Source organism: Macrobrachium nipponense, chromosome 19, assembly GCF_015104395.2.
Source record: "Macrobrachium nipponense isolate FS-2020 chromosome 19, ASM1510439v2, whole genome shotgun sequence".
In the NCBI taxonomy this organism is placed as follows: domain Eukaryota; kingdom Metazoa; phylum Arthropoda; class Malacostraca; order Decapoda; family Palaemonidae; genus Macrobrachium; species Macrobrachium nipponense.
The window spans coordinates 39,592,995-39,610,063 of record NC_061088.1 but is presented as its reverse complement, the minus strand read 5'-3'; the positions used below and the strand labels follow the sequence as shown (position 1 = coordinate 39,610,063).

Genomic DNA, 17,069 nt, shown 5'->3' with positions numbered 1-17,069 from the left:
CAAAAAATTAGTGCTCTTGTACAAGACATGTTCCTTAGTCCTTGGAAATGGACGTATGTGATGAGTAGGATGAAAATCACTGGTGTCAGATCTTTAATGGTTAAGTGCAACAACTGGACTTGAGGATTAAATCCATGAGACACCTGTGATTTTCAAGAGGATTAAACCCATGAGAACTCTGCGACTTTCAAACGGATTAAATCTGTAAGACACCTATAGCTTTGTTACTGTCATGAGCAACATCTCACGCCGTCACAAAAGACAAGGGGACCAACGCATTCGGATAACTTGGCTTTTTGGCAGTAGAACCATTATCAGTTACCTGTTGCTGGCTATAACAAACCTAGGTTGTGTGCATTAATTGTCGTGCATTGAGACGACATGGAGTACTTGCTGAGAACATAACTTACCTGACACAATTCGAGATGCCATGGAGTACTTGCTGAGACCATACATTACTTGACAAAGTTCAATTTTACAAGGATTCTCAACATCCTCCCAAATGTCAGATTTATGGGGGACTGCTGCTACACTTCCAGGCTGAAAATTTGCAGTCTACATGACTGCTTAACTTTATACAAATTTAAATGTTTGAGGAAAGTTCAGGGAGTGGTCTCCGCACGTCCCTTGTACATAGCAACTAAGTTTGTTCAGCCAGCAGCAGTTTCCAGTTTTCCAGTGTGTCTGCCAACGTTATTATTTTCATTTTAAATACGTCAGTATTGGCAACTGAACAGTATTTAGGAACGCAGATCAGGCACGATAGTTAGGAGTCATTTGTGGTTTTGAAATTTCATTCTTATCTAAGATAAGAAACATTTTTCTCTGTGTGAAGATTTGGAGTGGGGCTACATCCAAGAAAAAGAGAAATTGACAAATATTGTGAAAATGTCTATTTTTGCCTCTATAATCGATGCAAAATTTTCTTGCATGTCTAATTCGATTTTGAAAGGGTGGTCTGATGACCTGTGTAGTTTGATTTCCTAAAATAACTTTTTCGACATTTTGGTTGAAATATTCAGCATCAACATCTGGCTACAAAAAAGTCATCTGTCGAAAGACTGTTTTTACATTTCAGAAGCTTTATAACATCAGACAGGTTTGACTTCACATGAAAATTAGTTTTTATTAATTTATTCATTTATCCAACATTTGCCTTAGTGCAACAGAACATCAAAAAATTCTTATTTATTACGCATACTTAAAACACATTAAGATAAAATGGGTTTCCAAACAGTATTATGAAGTTAAACTATAATGAGTTTTTTATAAGGCATGCAGCACAACATTGAATATAATACAACAAAACGAAACAAGGACCCCCGTGAATGTTATGTATATGTCTATTCTTGTTCTTGTAAATTATTCAGTAACAAGCACACAATGGCTACCCATAACAGGTATATGGGACACAACCATGTATATTTTACGTTTAAAAGTATACTGAGTAATTTACAGTACCCTAACAAAAATATTTATGCTTAGCTTTTTAGTTTTCATTCAGGCTCGTAAATTAACAAGCTCCCATAACATAAATACGTATATTTGGCAATAACGCAGAATTTGTGAGCGTCAAAGAAACCTCTGTTGAGACATATGACTTACTTCAAAGTGATGATGTACTCAGGATAGTACTCTTGCTTATCATATTTCACAACAACTGTATGCCCATCACCAGTTGAATCATAGGGAAAACCCGTGGAGGGATTAATGGGTGGACGTGCCATGGATGAGTTACCACTGGTGATGGATCCCACAGCAACACGAGCAATAAATAAATACCTTAAGCCCCGCCTGTCAACCGCGCAGTATCCAAGTGATGTACCAGAATTGGGGGAAAAATATGTCCCTCTTCCATATGATTGGCCACTACTTGTTCCATGAAGTCGCCAATCAAAATTTTCAGCACATATATTTGAAACAACATCTGGTTTTGTACCGTGGAACAACTGTCGAACATCCACCTTCTGAATACTTCCATAAACTGCAGTCATTTCCTTTACTTTGTTCTGAAAGGCTTTATACAAATAAGGATTCTGTATCCTTTCAATTTTCACAACGTTGATTCCACCACAAAGTCTGTTCACATTCTGAAATTCTTGAGAAGTGGGTGATAACTCTACAAGCCTAAATCGTTCTTGAGATTGCATGGGATCCCATGTAGCAGGAATATCAGTTGCAGCAGAATCTTGACGAATAGGTCTTCCACCTTTTGGCTTCAGGTGTTGCTGAGGTCTACGGCGCACCTCGCGACTCACGTTTGTATTCAAGTTTGTCTGTTTCATTACTACAAAATCGATTTTGTAATTATAGCTTGCATTTCTAAAGTTTAGAGGTGTGCCTGGATTTTGTCTATAATGTTTTTCAATATCTTTTGAGGTAACACTACTAACAAGGTTCGTCTCTCCAGCAGTATCAACATTTCCATACTCGACCCATTTGCTGTTTTTGTCCAAGAAGTACCACTGATATGTATTTGGAGGAATATCTTTTCCATTTATTGTCTCTGTGCAGAGCCTTCGTAAATACATTATCTTGGAGCAATCAGAATTGTGCAATATCATAGCTGCAAAGTTTGCTTTCCATTTGTCTCGTCCCATTAATGCAAAAAGGCCTTTCAGGGAAGACTCTAGCTTACTGGGATCCAACCTGGGAAGAGTCACATCATCATTGTCAACACTGCAAAATGAATATTCTAAAGCCTCTACAAGAGGTCTGGACAAATTAAACCAATTGGTTCCATGCTCACTTACTTGCCAGTGAAAGTGTAATGTGGAATGGATGCGCTGACAACCATTTGTCTCATTACGACACCTGGTTTCCACTGAATAGTAGCATATCTCCGCTACCATTATATCTCCGTGATAGTCATGAGACCATACTGTTCTCTGTTCTGATTTCGATTTTACTGAAACAGATTTAGTTTCTGACACTTGATTTTTTGGAAGTTTAATGCTTTTCTGATCACTTTCCTCATTATCATTTGATCTGTTGCCGTCTTTTCCTGATCTACTCCTGGCACCGGGTGCATAATTACCATCCTTTCCTTGCTGAGCATTGGCAGCAGCAGCATCACTTTGCTGCCTTGACTCTTTCTTAACATTTACATTCTGTGCTTGAGGGGAGTTATTAAGAGTTGGATTTGCCTTTAGAAGGGCGAGGATCACATCTCGTGGGGCTTCATTGGTTGAAATACCGTTATTTATTAACAACTGACAACATTCTTTAGCTAGAATATTATGGTTAAGCTGACACCCTGAATGTGTGCAATTCGTGCGACCTACTACAAAACTGTGACATATATGGAGGTCAAAGCAATCTTGCTTGTTACATCCCATTCCATTATAGTCTTTACATACATCTAGCTGGCCTGTACCATTACCTTTTACTATCACAGACTGTAATAATTTCCGTAAATGTTGACCAGGTACTTCCCTTATATAAAATGAGTTCAGAACATGATTGTTATGATCAGTAAACCACCTATGGCCAAGTACACAATTTTTATCCTGGCACCAACTAGTTAGATATTGTGGGCAGACATGAAGATCATTACAAGAAGGCTGATTTTGACAACCTTGAAAACCAGAATGATCTTTGCATAAGCTAATTTTTGGACACAACACCACCGTTTCTTCATGAAGTTCAAAAATATGACCAAATGATGCAACAACTCCTCGAACACTGGAGGGATTCATGTTATTTTTCTCCATTAACTGTAATAAACTTGAGCTAAAGCCTGAACATTCTGAAAGAACTTCAACTAATTCACGAGGATCAATACCTCCTTGATAATCAGAGCCGCTGGAGGGTACAGTTTCACTCCTTTGTGAGAAGCCAGAATGACTATATCTCCTACTGCGCCCTCGAACTCTATAATTTCCACGTTGCCTTCCTCTGTTCGGCACACTATTCGACGAACTTACTGCATTTTCAAAACCCTCTTCAAACGATGAGGAGCTGGCTCTGCTTGAATCTTGGTTTCTACCTTCACCAGAAAAACTATGCTGTGACTTTTCAGCATGGCCACGAAAACTGTGATATCTCCTGCCTCTTCCAAATCTTCTTGAAGCTGCCTGTCTCGAGTTCTGTTGGATGGAAACAACTGTGAAAACAAGTCACAAACTGGGAACTATACTCTTCTAGAAAAAAATAAAAATAAAGGGGTGCATCCTGTAAACAAATGTGCAGCACACGAATACAGGGACAAACGTATCCTCAGGAACAGTTACAGGATTATTTTCCTCAGCACCACTGATAACAGGAGCTGTAAACTTTATGTTAAAAGAAATGTATGCCAGAAATACATGGTACAGTGTGGCACATTAATTCTTTGAATAACTTTTCATAAAGTATATGAAGTTTCATATTTTTCAATACCACATTTATATCAAGTCACATAACTTTCATATCAACAATTATATTTAAAACAATCAACAATTATATTAAAAAATCAAAGATGAAAAAATGGGAATGCATAAGTTATAACTTTTACTTTGTAGACAATGATTGCTCAGATATTTAATTTACATAAAATTTCCTCAGTATATCAGACTGTTGACTTAGAAGGACGACAAGTCTATGCAATTCACTATCTAAACTAGCGATGTATCAGATATCATCCTCATTTTAATAAATCCGCACTGAAACATTCTTAACATCCGCATAAACATTGCAAGCAACATCCGCATACCAGTTTGGGTGCGTGGATATCACACCCCTCCCCCATTCAGTGTCCAATAGTTCATAACCATACATTGTAGCTAAAACAAATTTTTTTGTGCTAAGTTTGGCTTTTTTGTTTTTATACAGGATGCATAATATACACTTACGTACAGTAGATGCTTTATAAGTAGCTATGTTATAGCAAATTAGTTATATAGCATATTTGTTTTAATTAATTTCATGTTACTTACTGCAGCGTAACCATAAAGGCAGGGTACTGCATTTCTGTTAGGAAACTCTCTCTCTCTCTCTCTCTCTCTCTCTCATGAGCATAAAATAACCTTGTGCCAAGCCAACTAAAACGTTTGTGCATCACTGTTAGTGTTTTTCACTGTTAGTGTTTTTATGTTCATATGAAAGTATACACATACATGTGTATCAATACATGTGTATTCAATCAGTACACCAAATATTATGTGGTAACACATAAGTGTAACATAATTTTTGAATTATATTGCTGAAAATCGTCTTTAACAAGCAAATATATCTAAATTATTTAGATTTACATATTTGCATCTGCATCCGCAGATTTCAAAGATTGACATCCGCACCCGCATATCATATCGTACTGTACAAAATGTTTACTTCACCAGCTCAACGTAATGTCCAGCAGTTTCCTTGCTTCAGGGGTGACTAATTTTACTCCCTTATACTTCAAACTATTATTTGTCCACAACAATTATACCAGGTGTACTCTCCAACCCTGAAATAACTACTAGTTTCTTTCCATGTTCTCTTCCTCCCATTTTCTTCTGGTACATGTTTTCCTCAAAAACAGAGAGGGAAGACCAGAAAATAGAAATCTGAACTATAAGCAACCTAGAACAGAACTTCAATGAAACCACAATACATTTACTTTACTTAAAACTGCATAGAGGTAATTTTGAGGGTGACAATATTCGCATATACAGAGGGAAATATTTGCAAACAGGCAAAATCTGTACAACAACAACTCACTTTAGAATCAAAACATTCACACACATACAAACATGTCTATGACACAACCATTCGATTCAACATTATAAAGTTAATGACCCGAGTTTTCCAAATATTTAACAATACTAGAAAATTCAAGATGAATTACCTCAGCACTCCTTGGCCTCTCTTGCTTTGGTCTCTCCCTCACAGTCATGGCTTTTTCTGTTGGGTCATTGAGGTCCTCCTCAAATTCCATATTGGTGCTCTGCACTTGAGTGAACAGGAAGTCGATTAGAAATAATCAGTTAAAGCCGGTTATGAAGACTAAAATGAGTGAATGAGAATGTTAGGGTCTTGCAAAGATTTGAGTAAGGCACTCGTCTATTGGAAATACAATGCTTCAGAAAAAAAGTACATTTTGGGGGAGAGCCCTATATAGACATTTTTGCTGCATCAATTGTTGATACAGGCTGACTGCTGGGTGAGTTGATGGGTGAGGTGGTAAGAAGAAAACCAAGGAGGAAAATCTAACGTAATTTTTTACCTGGTTGAACCTAATATAAGGATAAAAAAAAAAATTCCTGAAAATTACCAATATAAGGATAAAAAAAAATTTTCCTCAAAATTGTATACCAATATAAGGAAAAAAAAAAATTTTCCTCAAAATTACCAACTTGCACTTTTCACCTGATTTTATCGATTTACCATTTTGGTAACCAAATCACCACATGAAAAAAAAACTTTAATGAAAATTTAATTGCTATTCTTGAAATGTATTTTATTTTTTTCAAGATAAAAGCTGATTTTCGCAAAAACCATTCATGATCTAAGTTTAACATCTGCTTCTATTTACCATAACCTCACAGAATAAAATTTATTGTTCTATTCAAAGGGAACTTTCCAAATGAAAAATACCTCACATTAACCCATAGACAATTGCCTGTAACGTGTTTTCCAAATCTACTACAATTTATTCCACATAATCATGTCAGGTAATTCACATAAATAATTCATAATAAAAAAATCAAAACTAAGCAGTCAACCAAATATGAGTGTGCATTTATATCAATATCAATACAATATATATATATATATATATATATATATATATATATATATATATTATATATATATATATATATATATCCACTGTGCCATTCTTAACTTCTCGAATTCCTTGTACTTTTTGGATATGCTTGTCCCTACAAAGAATTAGATTAAAGTTAAATAATTTTGAAGCAATTATGCTATATATAAATATTTATGTATATCTAATAAAATGAGCCCATAAAAATACCAAATTGTAGACAGTAAATATTAACCAACTTGCAGACAGTAAATACTATATATCAGAGAAGAGTTACAGTAAAGGCGGTAATTATACCAACAGGTCCACAGGTTAGGGTTATTGATTGCAAGAGTTCATCAACATAATCTGTGTCTCACAATTATTTTGAAGATTCATTGTTTTTCTAATCAAAGCCAATTCTACCATCTGCCTTTTGAACCAGCAATTGCTGCTATAAATCTTGTGACAAATTCCAGATTATTCTGTAATTATGGTTATTTATGTGGTTAACAATAGCTGCGCTCTGTTTTCCATACTAAACTAGATGTTAATGTTGTATTAATCTATGGGGGAGTGATGGGATTTTGTATACTCCTGTGTTTTTGGGAATTGGCTTTTGGTAGGTAAAAGCCATAGGGATAGTTTCCAAGTGTCGGTGTCAACATCTTAATCCTGTCCAGGAGTGGGATTTTTATTTTATTGTAAGGCTCCTCTCCAGTTTGGTTATGAGGGGCATTATGTTCGGTTTATGATTAACTTCTCAATTATGTGGTCATGGTACTTGAAAAAGATGACAGCTGCTTATGGATTAGTTCAATTTCATTTTCCAGTAAATCTAGGAATTAAATCATAAGGCTCTTACGAATAAATTGCTGACTATGCCACCCTTGATAGAAGTGTTATGATAACTAAAATACTAAATATATGAAAGTGAAAATGTTGGTTTTCTGTATATGTCAAATTTGTATTCCGCTGTCTCTAATTATTAAAGCATCGAAAAGGAATTTTGTTTTCTGTTTCCCCTTCAACTTTAAATTTGCTGCTGGACGATAATACATTTAATATCGAAAGAAATTCGTTGAAATTGTCCACTTATTATCCCAAAATGTTAGGGCATTGGTGCCCAGCATCAAATTTAAAGTTGATTCGGAAACTGACAACAAAATTCCTTTTCTTGATGTTTTAATAATTAGACACGAAACAAGACAAATTTACCATATGCAGAAAACCAACATTATCACTTTCATACATTCACTATTTTAGTTATCATGGCACTTCTACCAAGATTGGCATAGCCAGCAATTTATTCTTAAGAGCATTATGGATTTGTTCCACGGGTTTCCCAAAAAAAGTAAACTGAACTTATCTGTAAGCAACTATCATCTTCGAAGTAACCTAACTATATCGTTGAGAAAGTGATCCAGAAAGTGAACATAATCTTCTTCTGACCCACTCCAAAAAAAGACCAGTGACAGACACTTGACAATAAAACAAAAATCCCGCACCTGGATAGAATTAAGACGTCGACGCAGACACTTGGAAACTCTAAACCCCTTGGCTTTTACCTGATTAACATCCAACAAAAGCCAATCCCAAAGACACAGGAATACACCTCGACTGTGACCAATTCTACATCCATTTAAAGGAAAACCACTCCCCATGAGATTAATCATTCTAGGTGTGGATATCAGTGCTCAGCTATTTATAGCCCCATAAATAACCATAATCATAGAAGAAACTGGAATTTTTCATAATTTATAGCAGTAATTGTCTGTTCAAAAGCTAGATGGTAGAATCAGCTTTGATTAAACAAAGAAACACAAAGTATCTTTGAAAAGGGGCGTGGGACTCAAGATATTACTGATAAAATATTCCTCCTACCAGTGATTAAGAAGATAAAAGAGAAATTGTCAACTGGGGTGAATTGACAGCTGACCTGTGGACCTCTTGGTATAAATACCACCTTCCCTGTACCTCTTCTTATTCATCACTTTCCTGGAGAGCGAGAGAGAATGTTTGGCCACAGAAATATAGGATTTACTTTCTACATTTTGGCATTTTATGGCCTCCTTTCTGTTTTTGCAACATATATTTCAGTCATATATATATTAGATATATAGATATAGATATAGATATAGATAGATATAGATATATATATATATATATATATAATATATATATATATATATATTATATAATAATATAAATAAAATAAATGAAAAAATTATTACAATTTTGATTTTCTAGAAACAATTTTTTTCCAAAGAGAAGAAAAACAAACTAAGACACAAAAATACAAAAGACAAGAGACTGAGAACTGAAGTAAACAAACAAGTTGTTCATAGCATAGCTGCTTGTTTGTTTACTTCAGTTCTCACTCTCTAGTATTTTGTATAGATTTTTTTTTCGCTCTGTCCTTCAGTCACACTAACTTGTACTCTGGTAGGTTGTCTCTCCAACCTAGTGTTTTATTGTACAGTAATTTTTTACTTTTTAAATGTTTTAGTGTCTCAGTGTTCAATTTCAAATATTGTACCGTTTTATTAGTGACAAGCCTTTTATGTGTGCATTCTTATAAATTACAAATCTTATATACGTTGAGAAATGTCTTTGCCTCTATGCCTTGTGATATTTGAAGGCCTTGAGACCCCTTAAGAGAGAGAGAGAGGAGAGAGAGAGAGAGAGAGATTTGAGAGAGAGAGAGAGAGAGAGAGAGAGAGTGTACACATATGTATATATGAGACTGGTAAAAGTGTTCTGTAACAACAGAATTCCATCTAATAAAAGGAGCCCATAAAAACACCAAAAAGTGTAGAGAGAAAAAGTACTATTTTTCTTCAGAGACTGCTGTCTCTCTCTTCAGGAATATGAATGAGAAAAGTTTACAGAAAAGGTGGTATTTATACCAAGAGATTCGTCCACAAGTAAGCCAATTTAGGTCACCCCCGCTGATAATCTTCCTTTAATCTTCTTAAGCGTTGGTTGAATGAACACTGCGTCGACGATGTCCGATGTCCAATTCCCTTTTGAGATGTTCATTACCTGCTTCTCTTTTATTAAGGCCGATTCCATCATTTGACTCTTGTACCGGCAGTTGCTGCTATAAATTACATGTGACATATTCCAGTTTATTCTATGGTTATGTTCATTTATAATTGATTGAAATAGCCGAGTTCTGTTGTCCATACCTAACTGACCGTTTGTGTTGTATTAATCTCTGGGAAGTGATTTACCTGTAAATCCGATGTAAGATTGGTCACAGTCCTGGCATGGGATCTCATATACCCCAGAGTCTTTGGGAGATGTCTTTTGTTGGACGTTAATCAGGGATTTGGCTAAGGTATTTTGGGTAGGTAAATGCAAAAGGGTTGGATTTCCCAAGGGTGTGAGTTACTCTCTTAATCGTCTCCAGGTGGGGATTTTTTATTTTATTGTTGGGTGTGTCTCTGGTCTTGTCTTTAGGGGGTCGGTAGAAAATTACGTTTGCTTTTGAATTGCTTTCTCAATATATGGTCAGGATACTTTAAAGATGAAAGTTGCTTGCGAATTAGTTCAAATTCTTTTTCCAGGAAATCTGGAACAAATTCGTAAGGCTCTTAAGAATAGGTTTGCTAGCTAGACTTATCTTGATAGTATTGTCATGATAGCTAAAGTAGTGAATATATGAAAGTGAGAACGTTGGTTTTCTGTATATGGTAAAATTTGTATTCTGTCGTGTCTCTGATTATTAAAACATCAAGAAAAGGAATTTTGTTGTCTGTTTCCCATTCAACTTTAAATTTGATGCTGGGCACTAATGCGTTTAATTTTGAGAGGAATTCATTAAAATTACCCCACTTATTATCCCAAAATGTTAGTATGTCATCCACGTATCTCATCCACAGCATGTTTTTGGGTTTTATTGCATTTATTACTGTAGTTTCAAAGTATTCCATGTACAGATTGGCTAAAATAGGACTTAAAGGACTACCCATACTACACCCGAATTTTGCTTGTAGAATGATTCCCCGAATGAAAATACGTTATTAGATGCACATAATTCAACTAAACTTTATTATTTTGTCAAGTGCCAAAGGGAAATGATCTGAATAGGGGGTGATAATTTTTCCCTTTTAAAAAACTGAAAAGCAATGGTCCTGTACTGGTACTTTTGTGAATAGGGAGTCTACGTCAAGGCTTAAAAGTTTTGATGTTGTGAAGTGGTATATGTGCTTCTCTGAATTTGTGACAAAAGTCTTCCGAATGTTTGATGTGACTGGGAGAAAAAGTGCCTAAAAAAGGAGAAAGGAGGCCAGCTAACCATTTAGAAATTTTGTAATTGAAAGCTCCGGAGCATGAAACGATGGGTCTGAATGGAAGATTGTCTTTGTGAGTTTTGGGAAGACCATAAAAGTAGTAATTTAGGTTATTAATTACTTTAAATTTCTCTAATAGTTCAAATACTCTTTTTGTCTTGGCCAATTAATCTTACTTTCCGAAAAAATTCTGTGGGAACGTTCTAGAGGGGATTTTTCGTCAGTTTTCGTAAGTATTTGTGTCGCTAAGGAGCTGGTTGATTTTGTCGAGGTAGAAGTCTTTGTCCATTATTACAATTTTGCCGTCTTTGTCGGATCTACTTATTATAACATCTAACTTTTTTAGCGAGTGGATGGCTATCATGAATCTGCGGGGAACAGGATATTTCTTATGAAGGTCAGTTAAAGCATTTAGTAACACTCCTTTTAAACATATCTCTTCACGGCTGTAGTTTTTGTCAGATATGAATTTATCAAAAGCCACTATGAAGTCTAGGTTGTTTTTGCGGTCTGGCATTAGGGCAAAGGATAAGCCTAAATTTAAACTAAATGTTGATTTACAGTAGGGGGGTGTTGGATAAGTTTAATACTTTGTCTTGTTGTTCAAGATTATTCCATGCGCTATTATCTATTAGGTTATTTAACTTGCGTAAAAGAGAGAGACAGCAGTCTCTGAAATATAGTACTTTTCTCTCTACATTTTGGTGTTTTTATGGGCTCCTTTTATTAGATGTGTATATATATATATATATATATATATATATATATATATATATATATATATATATATATAATATATATATAGTATATATATATATATATATATATATATATATATATATATATTATATATATATATATATATATGCAACGGAACCCCCAACCCTTCTATTGGCTCAGCATCGCAGTCCCTAATTTTGGTTACCGTAACACAGTTCCCCATTGCTACCATCGATGTTGTAAATAATTCCCCATGTGATGCTAGTAGCGATATTAAATCTATTTGTGATATTCCCACTTAGACTGGCGTTGGGAAGTAATGTTGCTGTTTCATGCTAACCATCCCCTAATTAATTAAACAACGTAGTATCCCTTTTTGTATAAGCTCTCAGTCATTGTACCTCCCTGTGAGTAAACTTTGATGTGGAATAACATGAGAAAATCGCGTTCAACGTTCCCCACGTGTCTATTGTCTTAGTACTGAATACAATGTCTTTGCAGACACAAATATTGTGCCTAGTTGAGAGAGGAAATTTGGAATCCCTTGGAAGCGGCACCTGGACTAAATAGCAACCCGCTGTGTGCAAACTGTTCTGGTTGACATGCAATCAAAACCCTTCCATTTAATTTCTGGACCTAGTTGAGTCCTACCTCTGCACAGCCACTGCCACTAAAATGTACCAGGCAGTGCCATACTCCATCCATTATGGACGTCGAACCATATTTAAATCCTCTCACTATGCCAGGAACAGCCGCAGTGCCAGTGCCAATGCAAGACTTGAGTCTCCCTCCCAGATCTCTCAGTCCTGGTCACTTTTCCTCCTCTGGCTTGGCGTCGCTACCAATGTTGGCAGTCGAGAAAGACACTTTCAATATGAATCCTCCAAGACACCCATGACTGTATTGGACGCTCCACAAAACGGTGCGGCCTCGCAAGCCACCCCGGAGTCGGTTAATTGAACTTGTGAGCCCATCACGAACACCATTACCTCCTCCACTCCCCCCCCCCCCCACCCCTTTCCGCAGCTAACCAGTACCAGAGTAATGACTGCCGAATCCCATTTGGCTGAAGAAGTCAAAGATCTGAGCAAAGCAGTGTTAGGCACAAAAACCAGGTTGATGCAGCAGCCGGAGCCAGTACCCCTCAGGCTTCTTCAATGGACTTGAGCCTTTCAAGGACCCCTACAACACCTCGGAGAGACTGAATGAAGAAGGGAAAAGGGTGTCAAGAGAGTCAATAGTCTCTCTCTGCATTAGTGACTGGCACAGTACCACCTTCTTATAGAGAATTCTGGCCCTCTCCATCCAGAGGAGAGTGCCTGGTTCTGCTACTTTTACTTCCTCCTCATCCTTTTGTAACATTCTATTTTTTTCTTTCTATACCTTCTCTTCTCTAGTTTCCTTTCCTCTTTATCATCGCCTTTAGGCATCTACGCCCTCTTATGCTTTGCTTAGGCAGAGCCCTATCTGTCACTAGTTCTAGCCTTATAAGTTAGTACTTGCTAAGAACTACTACAGGGGCATATGTAATCTTCAAAGATATGCTGCTCTAAGCCCCTTGTCTTGTCATACCAGTGCCTTATTCTAGGCACTCTGCATTGCATGAGACTCGGAATAGTTTTAGCCAGCAAAAAGGCTATACAATTGGCTTAGCTTACTGAGCCATTACATTTTAAAGCACTGCTCATTTATACATTGTTTTGATTTAATTGTTATTTAATATTCTTTCCTAGTCTCTGTATTTTGAGTAGTTTTCAATGTCTCTGGTGTAATTTTCTTTCCTCTCTAAGGAGAATTACTTTTTTTGGCTCTATCCCTTTTAATTTACACTAATATTCTCTATGGAGAAATTCATACACTGTTTAGCAACCAAAATGATTTACCGAATGGGAAAATTGATCATATGTGTAGTGCTAGTGGCACAGGGCAAAATTACTTAAAACAAAATGTAGGGTTATTAACAGCCCTACGACAGCGTCACATTGCCCCAACAGGGAAAGTTAATTGCATGTGTTGCAATAAACAATAAGCTGACAGTATTATGCATGAGAGAATTAAGAAAACTATTAACTGTGTAGGTTAAGTTATGATCATCTGTTCATTAATTGCTACTCGTATTTACCAATCATTTATTTTTTGCTAATCGTATTTACCAATCATTTCTAGTGACATTTATTTGTTCATTTTCTTGATTTATTCAATGTTCAAGAATTAAATCATTTTAATTCTCTCACTGTAAAGTAAGCCTTCAAATGTGAAGATTATCATCTGCAGAGATTTAGATTTTAGATTTTATTTCTTTTTATTTATTATGTCAAGAGTTCACTCAGAGGGGTATGGAAGGCATAGTCATTTGTCCTCGTTTCTGGCTCATTCCAACCAGTCTAGGCTTGAAATGTCCTCTAGAATGGGAGGTGTTCAGGATTTAAGCCAGAAACAAGCAAAATAACTCCTTTTAGAAAGGAAATTCAGACATTCTTCAGTTGCCCATCTTCACTGAGCCTCCATTCTCGTTGAATGCCAAGTGAATCATCTTATTATGTCCTGAGTGGCTGCCCAGGAATTAATCTCCTCAGTTAACCTGCATAAGGCAGAGTCTATCTTGGGACAAGAGGAACAGGCCTGGACAAAGGCCCTTTGGAACCAAGATTATAAAGCCAGGAGGCAACCTGCATGCCACCTTAGAATTTCACCTGACGAAATTTCACCTGACGAAGCAATCGCGCCTCTTCCCCCTTTTGTTCCCTTCCCCCCTTCCTCTGGGGATCCTTGCATGTCCCTTTATTGCCCATAGTGATAGAAGATTGCTCAGCAATTTGGAAGAAGCCAGCCTATAGATGCCCACGTACTGTAATAAGAGTAATTTTGAGTGCAGTCAGTTACTGTATTTTTGGCCTCTCATCTGTTCTTCTGTTTTATTCTTTCCAAGGCAACTTCACCCCTCCTATGGGCTTAGGATCACAGCCCCTACGTTGGTTACCATAATGCAGTTCCCATTACTAACATCAATGCTGTAAATAATTCCTCTTGTGATGCTAGTAGTGATATTACATCTAATTGTGATATTCCCACTTAGACTAGTGTCTGCTACATTGGAGAGTTACATTGATGTTTCATGCTAACATTGGCAAGTTATTCATGATTCCTTGTCCCTGTGAGTGAACTTTGATGTGGAATAATAAGAAAAAATTGTGTTTAACTTTCCACACTTGTTTATCGCCTTAGAACTGATCCTAGAATGCAATCTAGTGGTGGGGGGAAATTTGGAATCCCTTGTAAGGCGCCCAGATTAGATAGCAACCCGCTGTGCGCAAACTGTACCGGTTGACCTGCAATCAATCACCTCCCATTTAATTTCTGGACATATTCAAGTCCCTGTCACCCTTAATGTGTAAATTTCTACTCATGTACTTAAAATGTAAATATAGTTCACTAAAGTAAATCTCTAGAGTTTAAGGTAAATTATTCCCTCCACTGATAGTGGCCTTCAGACATACATCGTTTGTTATGGTCCAGTTCCCTGCCAAGGCATTTTAGGAGTGCCAGAAAGTCACTTCCACCGTTTTCAGAAGTCAAGAATGAGAGATTTATAGCAATAATATATATATATATATATATATATATATATCTATATATATATATATATATATATATATATATATATATATATATTCAGTAGGAATGTTGTTTGCTTGCATAGTACTGGCAGTTTCCCTTGTGATTGTGAATAATATAAGTAATGGAATCAGACCGTGCTCCTGTACGGTTATATCTGATAACCCTTTTAGAAAATTATAGTAATTTATGAACAGAATAGTAATAGATGTGCGCTCTCTTACCTCTTCTCTGCATGCCACTTAGTCACTAATTGTGTGGATTGTACACAAGGAAATAATTTAGAGACTTCCAAAATTTTGGATTTCTAATCTTTGCATAAACCAATCACAGTTGCAGTTGTCCAACAGAGGCCCGGTATTGTAATTCTGGTTTTACAAGCCTTCTTCAGTTCAAGACTATGTTCAAGGAAAAGCGGTTGGCAGCATCGTCAGGCACAAAACCTCGTCCAGTTTTCCATGTACTGCAACTGAGCAGTAAGGTTGTAGAGTAGAGTCTGGTGCCGCGAGTACTGTCACTATCAAAGTGACATCTTTACGCCGGGGCAGCGTAGTGCCTTACTCTCTAATACAACTTGTAAAAATACAATGCACTGTTTGAGACCTACCCAGGCCCTATATATACTCAAATATTTGAACTGGTGGTACCCAGTCCAATCTGGATCTTGTTGTTCTCAAAACAGGTTTTAGTCCATTGAGGGTCGATTCATATCAGTTCCTTGATGGTTGCTGCTAATCACTTATTGTATCCTAAAACAACATTTGAACAACAGCAGAAAAGTGCAGAAGATAGAGAACAATACATGTGCAGGTGGATTGAGAGAGTTGAACAGGATATATGGGTGCGAGGATTCAGGAACTCGAGTCCAACAAGAATGATAAGGGTAAGATCAGGTAAAAATGGGAGCATGGTCAGGTAGAAGATTAACCCTTTACCCATTTAGTACGTATATATACGTAGCGCCAACGCCACCTGAGCCATTTAGTAAGTATATATATGGAGAGCCGATGTTTTGACTGTGATGTTTAGTACATACATATATTGATTTTTCCTGCCTTTCTTTCATGTTAAATCCTCTATAATAAACTTTCTCTTAAATCCTCTATAATAAACTTTCTCTATGTCCAAGTATATAATAAACTTTCTTTATGTCGAAGTAAGTGCTATTGATTATATCCATACAAAAACACCTATTCTGAACTCCATTCATCATAATTTTCATGATTTTCCATATCTAATGCGCGAATTCGCCAGTCACTTGCCGACATCGCTATGTAGCTAGGCAACGCGCTGCTGGGCTCGTTCATTCACTTAGGCCAGTGTCACACTATGCGGCATCGTCGCTGCAGTGAAACCGTATGTGGCGCCGCCACGTTGCCTGCATCCTGTCACACATAAGCAGCAAAGTCGCTCAATCTATCCCCAGCAACCAGTGTAGATGGGTTGACTATCATGTTGCCCAAACTAAAAGTTATTTTTGCATTAGAAGCAGAGGGCTTACTGAAAGAGCCAACTCGTTGTAAACACTGGGTTCACCTATTTAATGCTGATTCCATATGAGGCCACTTCTCGTAGTACATTATTTCACCTATTTCAAACAATGCTTTCTCTCTATAGTTCTTATCACAATATTCTTTATCACCCTTTTCCCAAAGTGCTAGCCTTGCATGAATGCATTGAATGAATAAATCAACGTCAAACATCTTGATATTTGTAAATGCAAGTGG

General features: G+C 36.6%; 1 protein-coding gene across 6 annotated transcripts in view; it reads right to left on the bottom strand.

Moving 5' to 3' along the window:
- Nucleotides 1-1,118: 1,118 nt before the first annotated feature.
- The window catches only part of LOC135216556 (protein mono-ADP-ribosyltransferase PARP12-like), a 38,885-nt gene continuing 22,934 nt past the window's right edge, over nucleotides 1,119-17,069 (bottom strand). For 5 of the 6 annotated variants that reach the window (XM_064251933.1, XM_064251937.1, XM_064251944.1 and 2 more), the window contains 2 exons: nucleotides 5,810-5,913; nucleotides 1,119-4,088 (listed from right to left, as the gene is read on the bottom strand). In XM_064251933.1, coding sequence (XP_064108003.1) covers nucleotides 1,602-4,088; nucleotides 5,810-5,913 — 2,591 coding nt within the window. In that variant the 3' untranslated portion in view covers nucleotides 1,119-1,601. The remainder of the gene's footprint in view (nucleotides 4,089-5,809; nucleotides 5,914-17,069) is intronic. The other variant, XM_064251965.1, reaches the window with a different exon arrangement.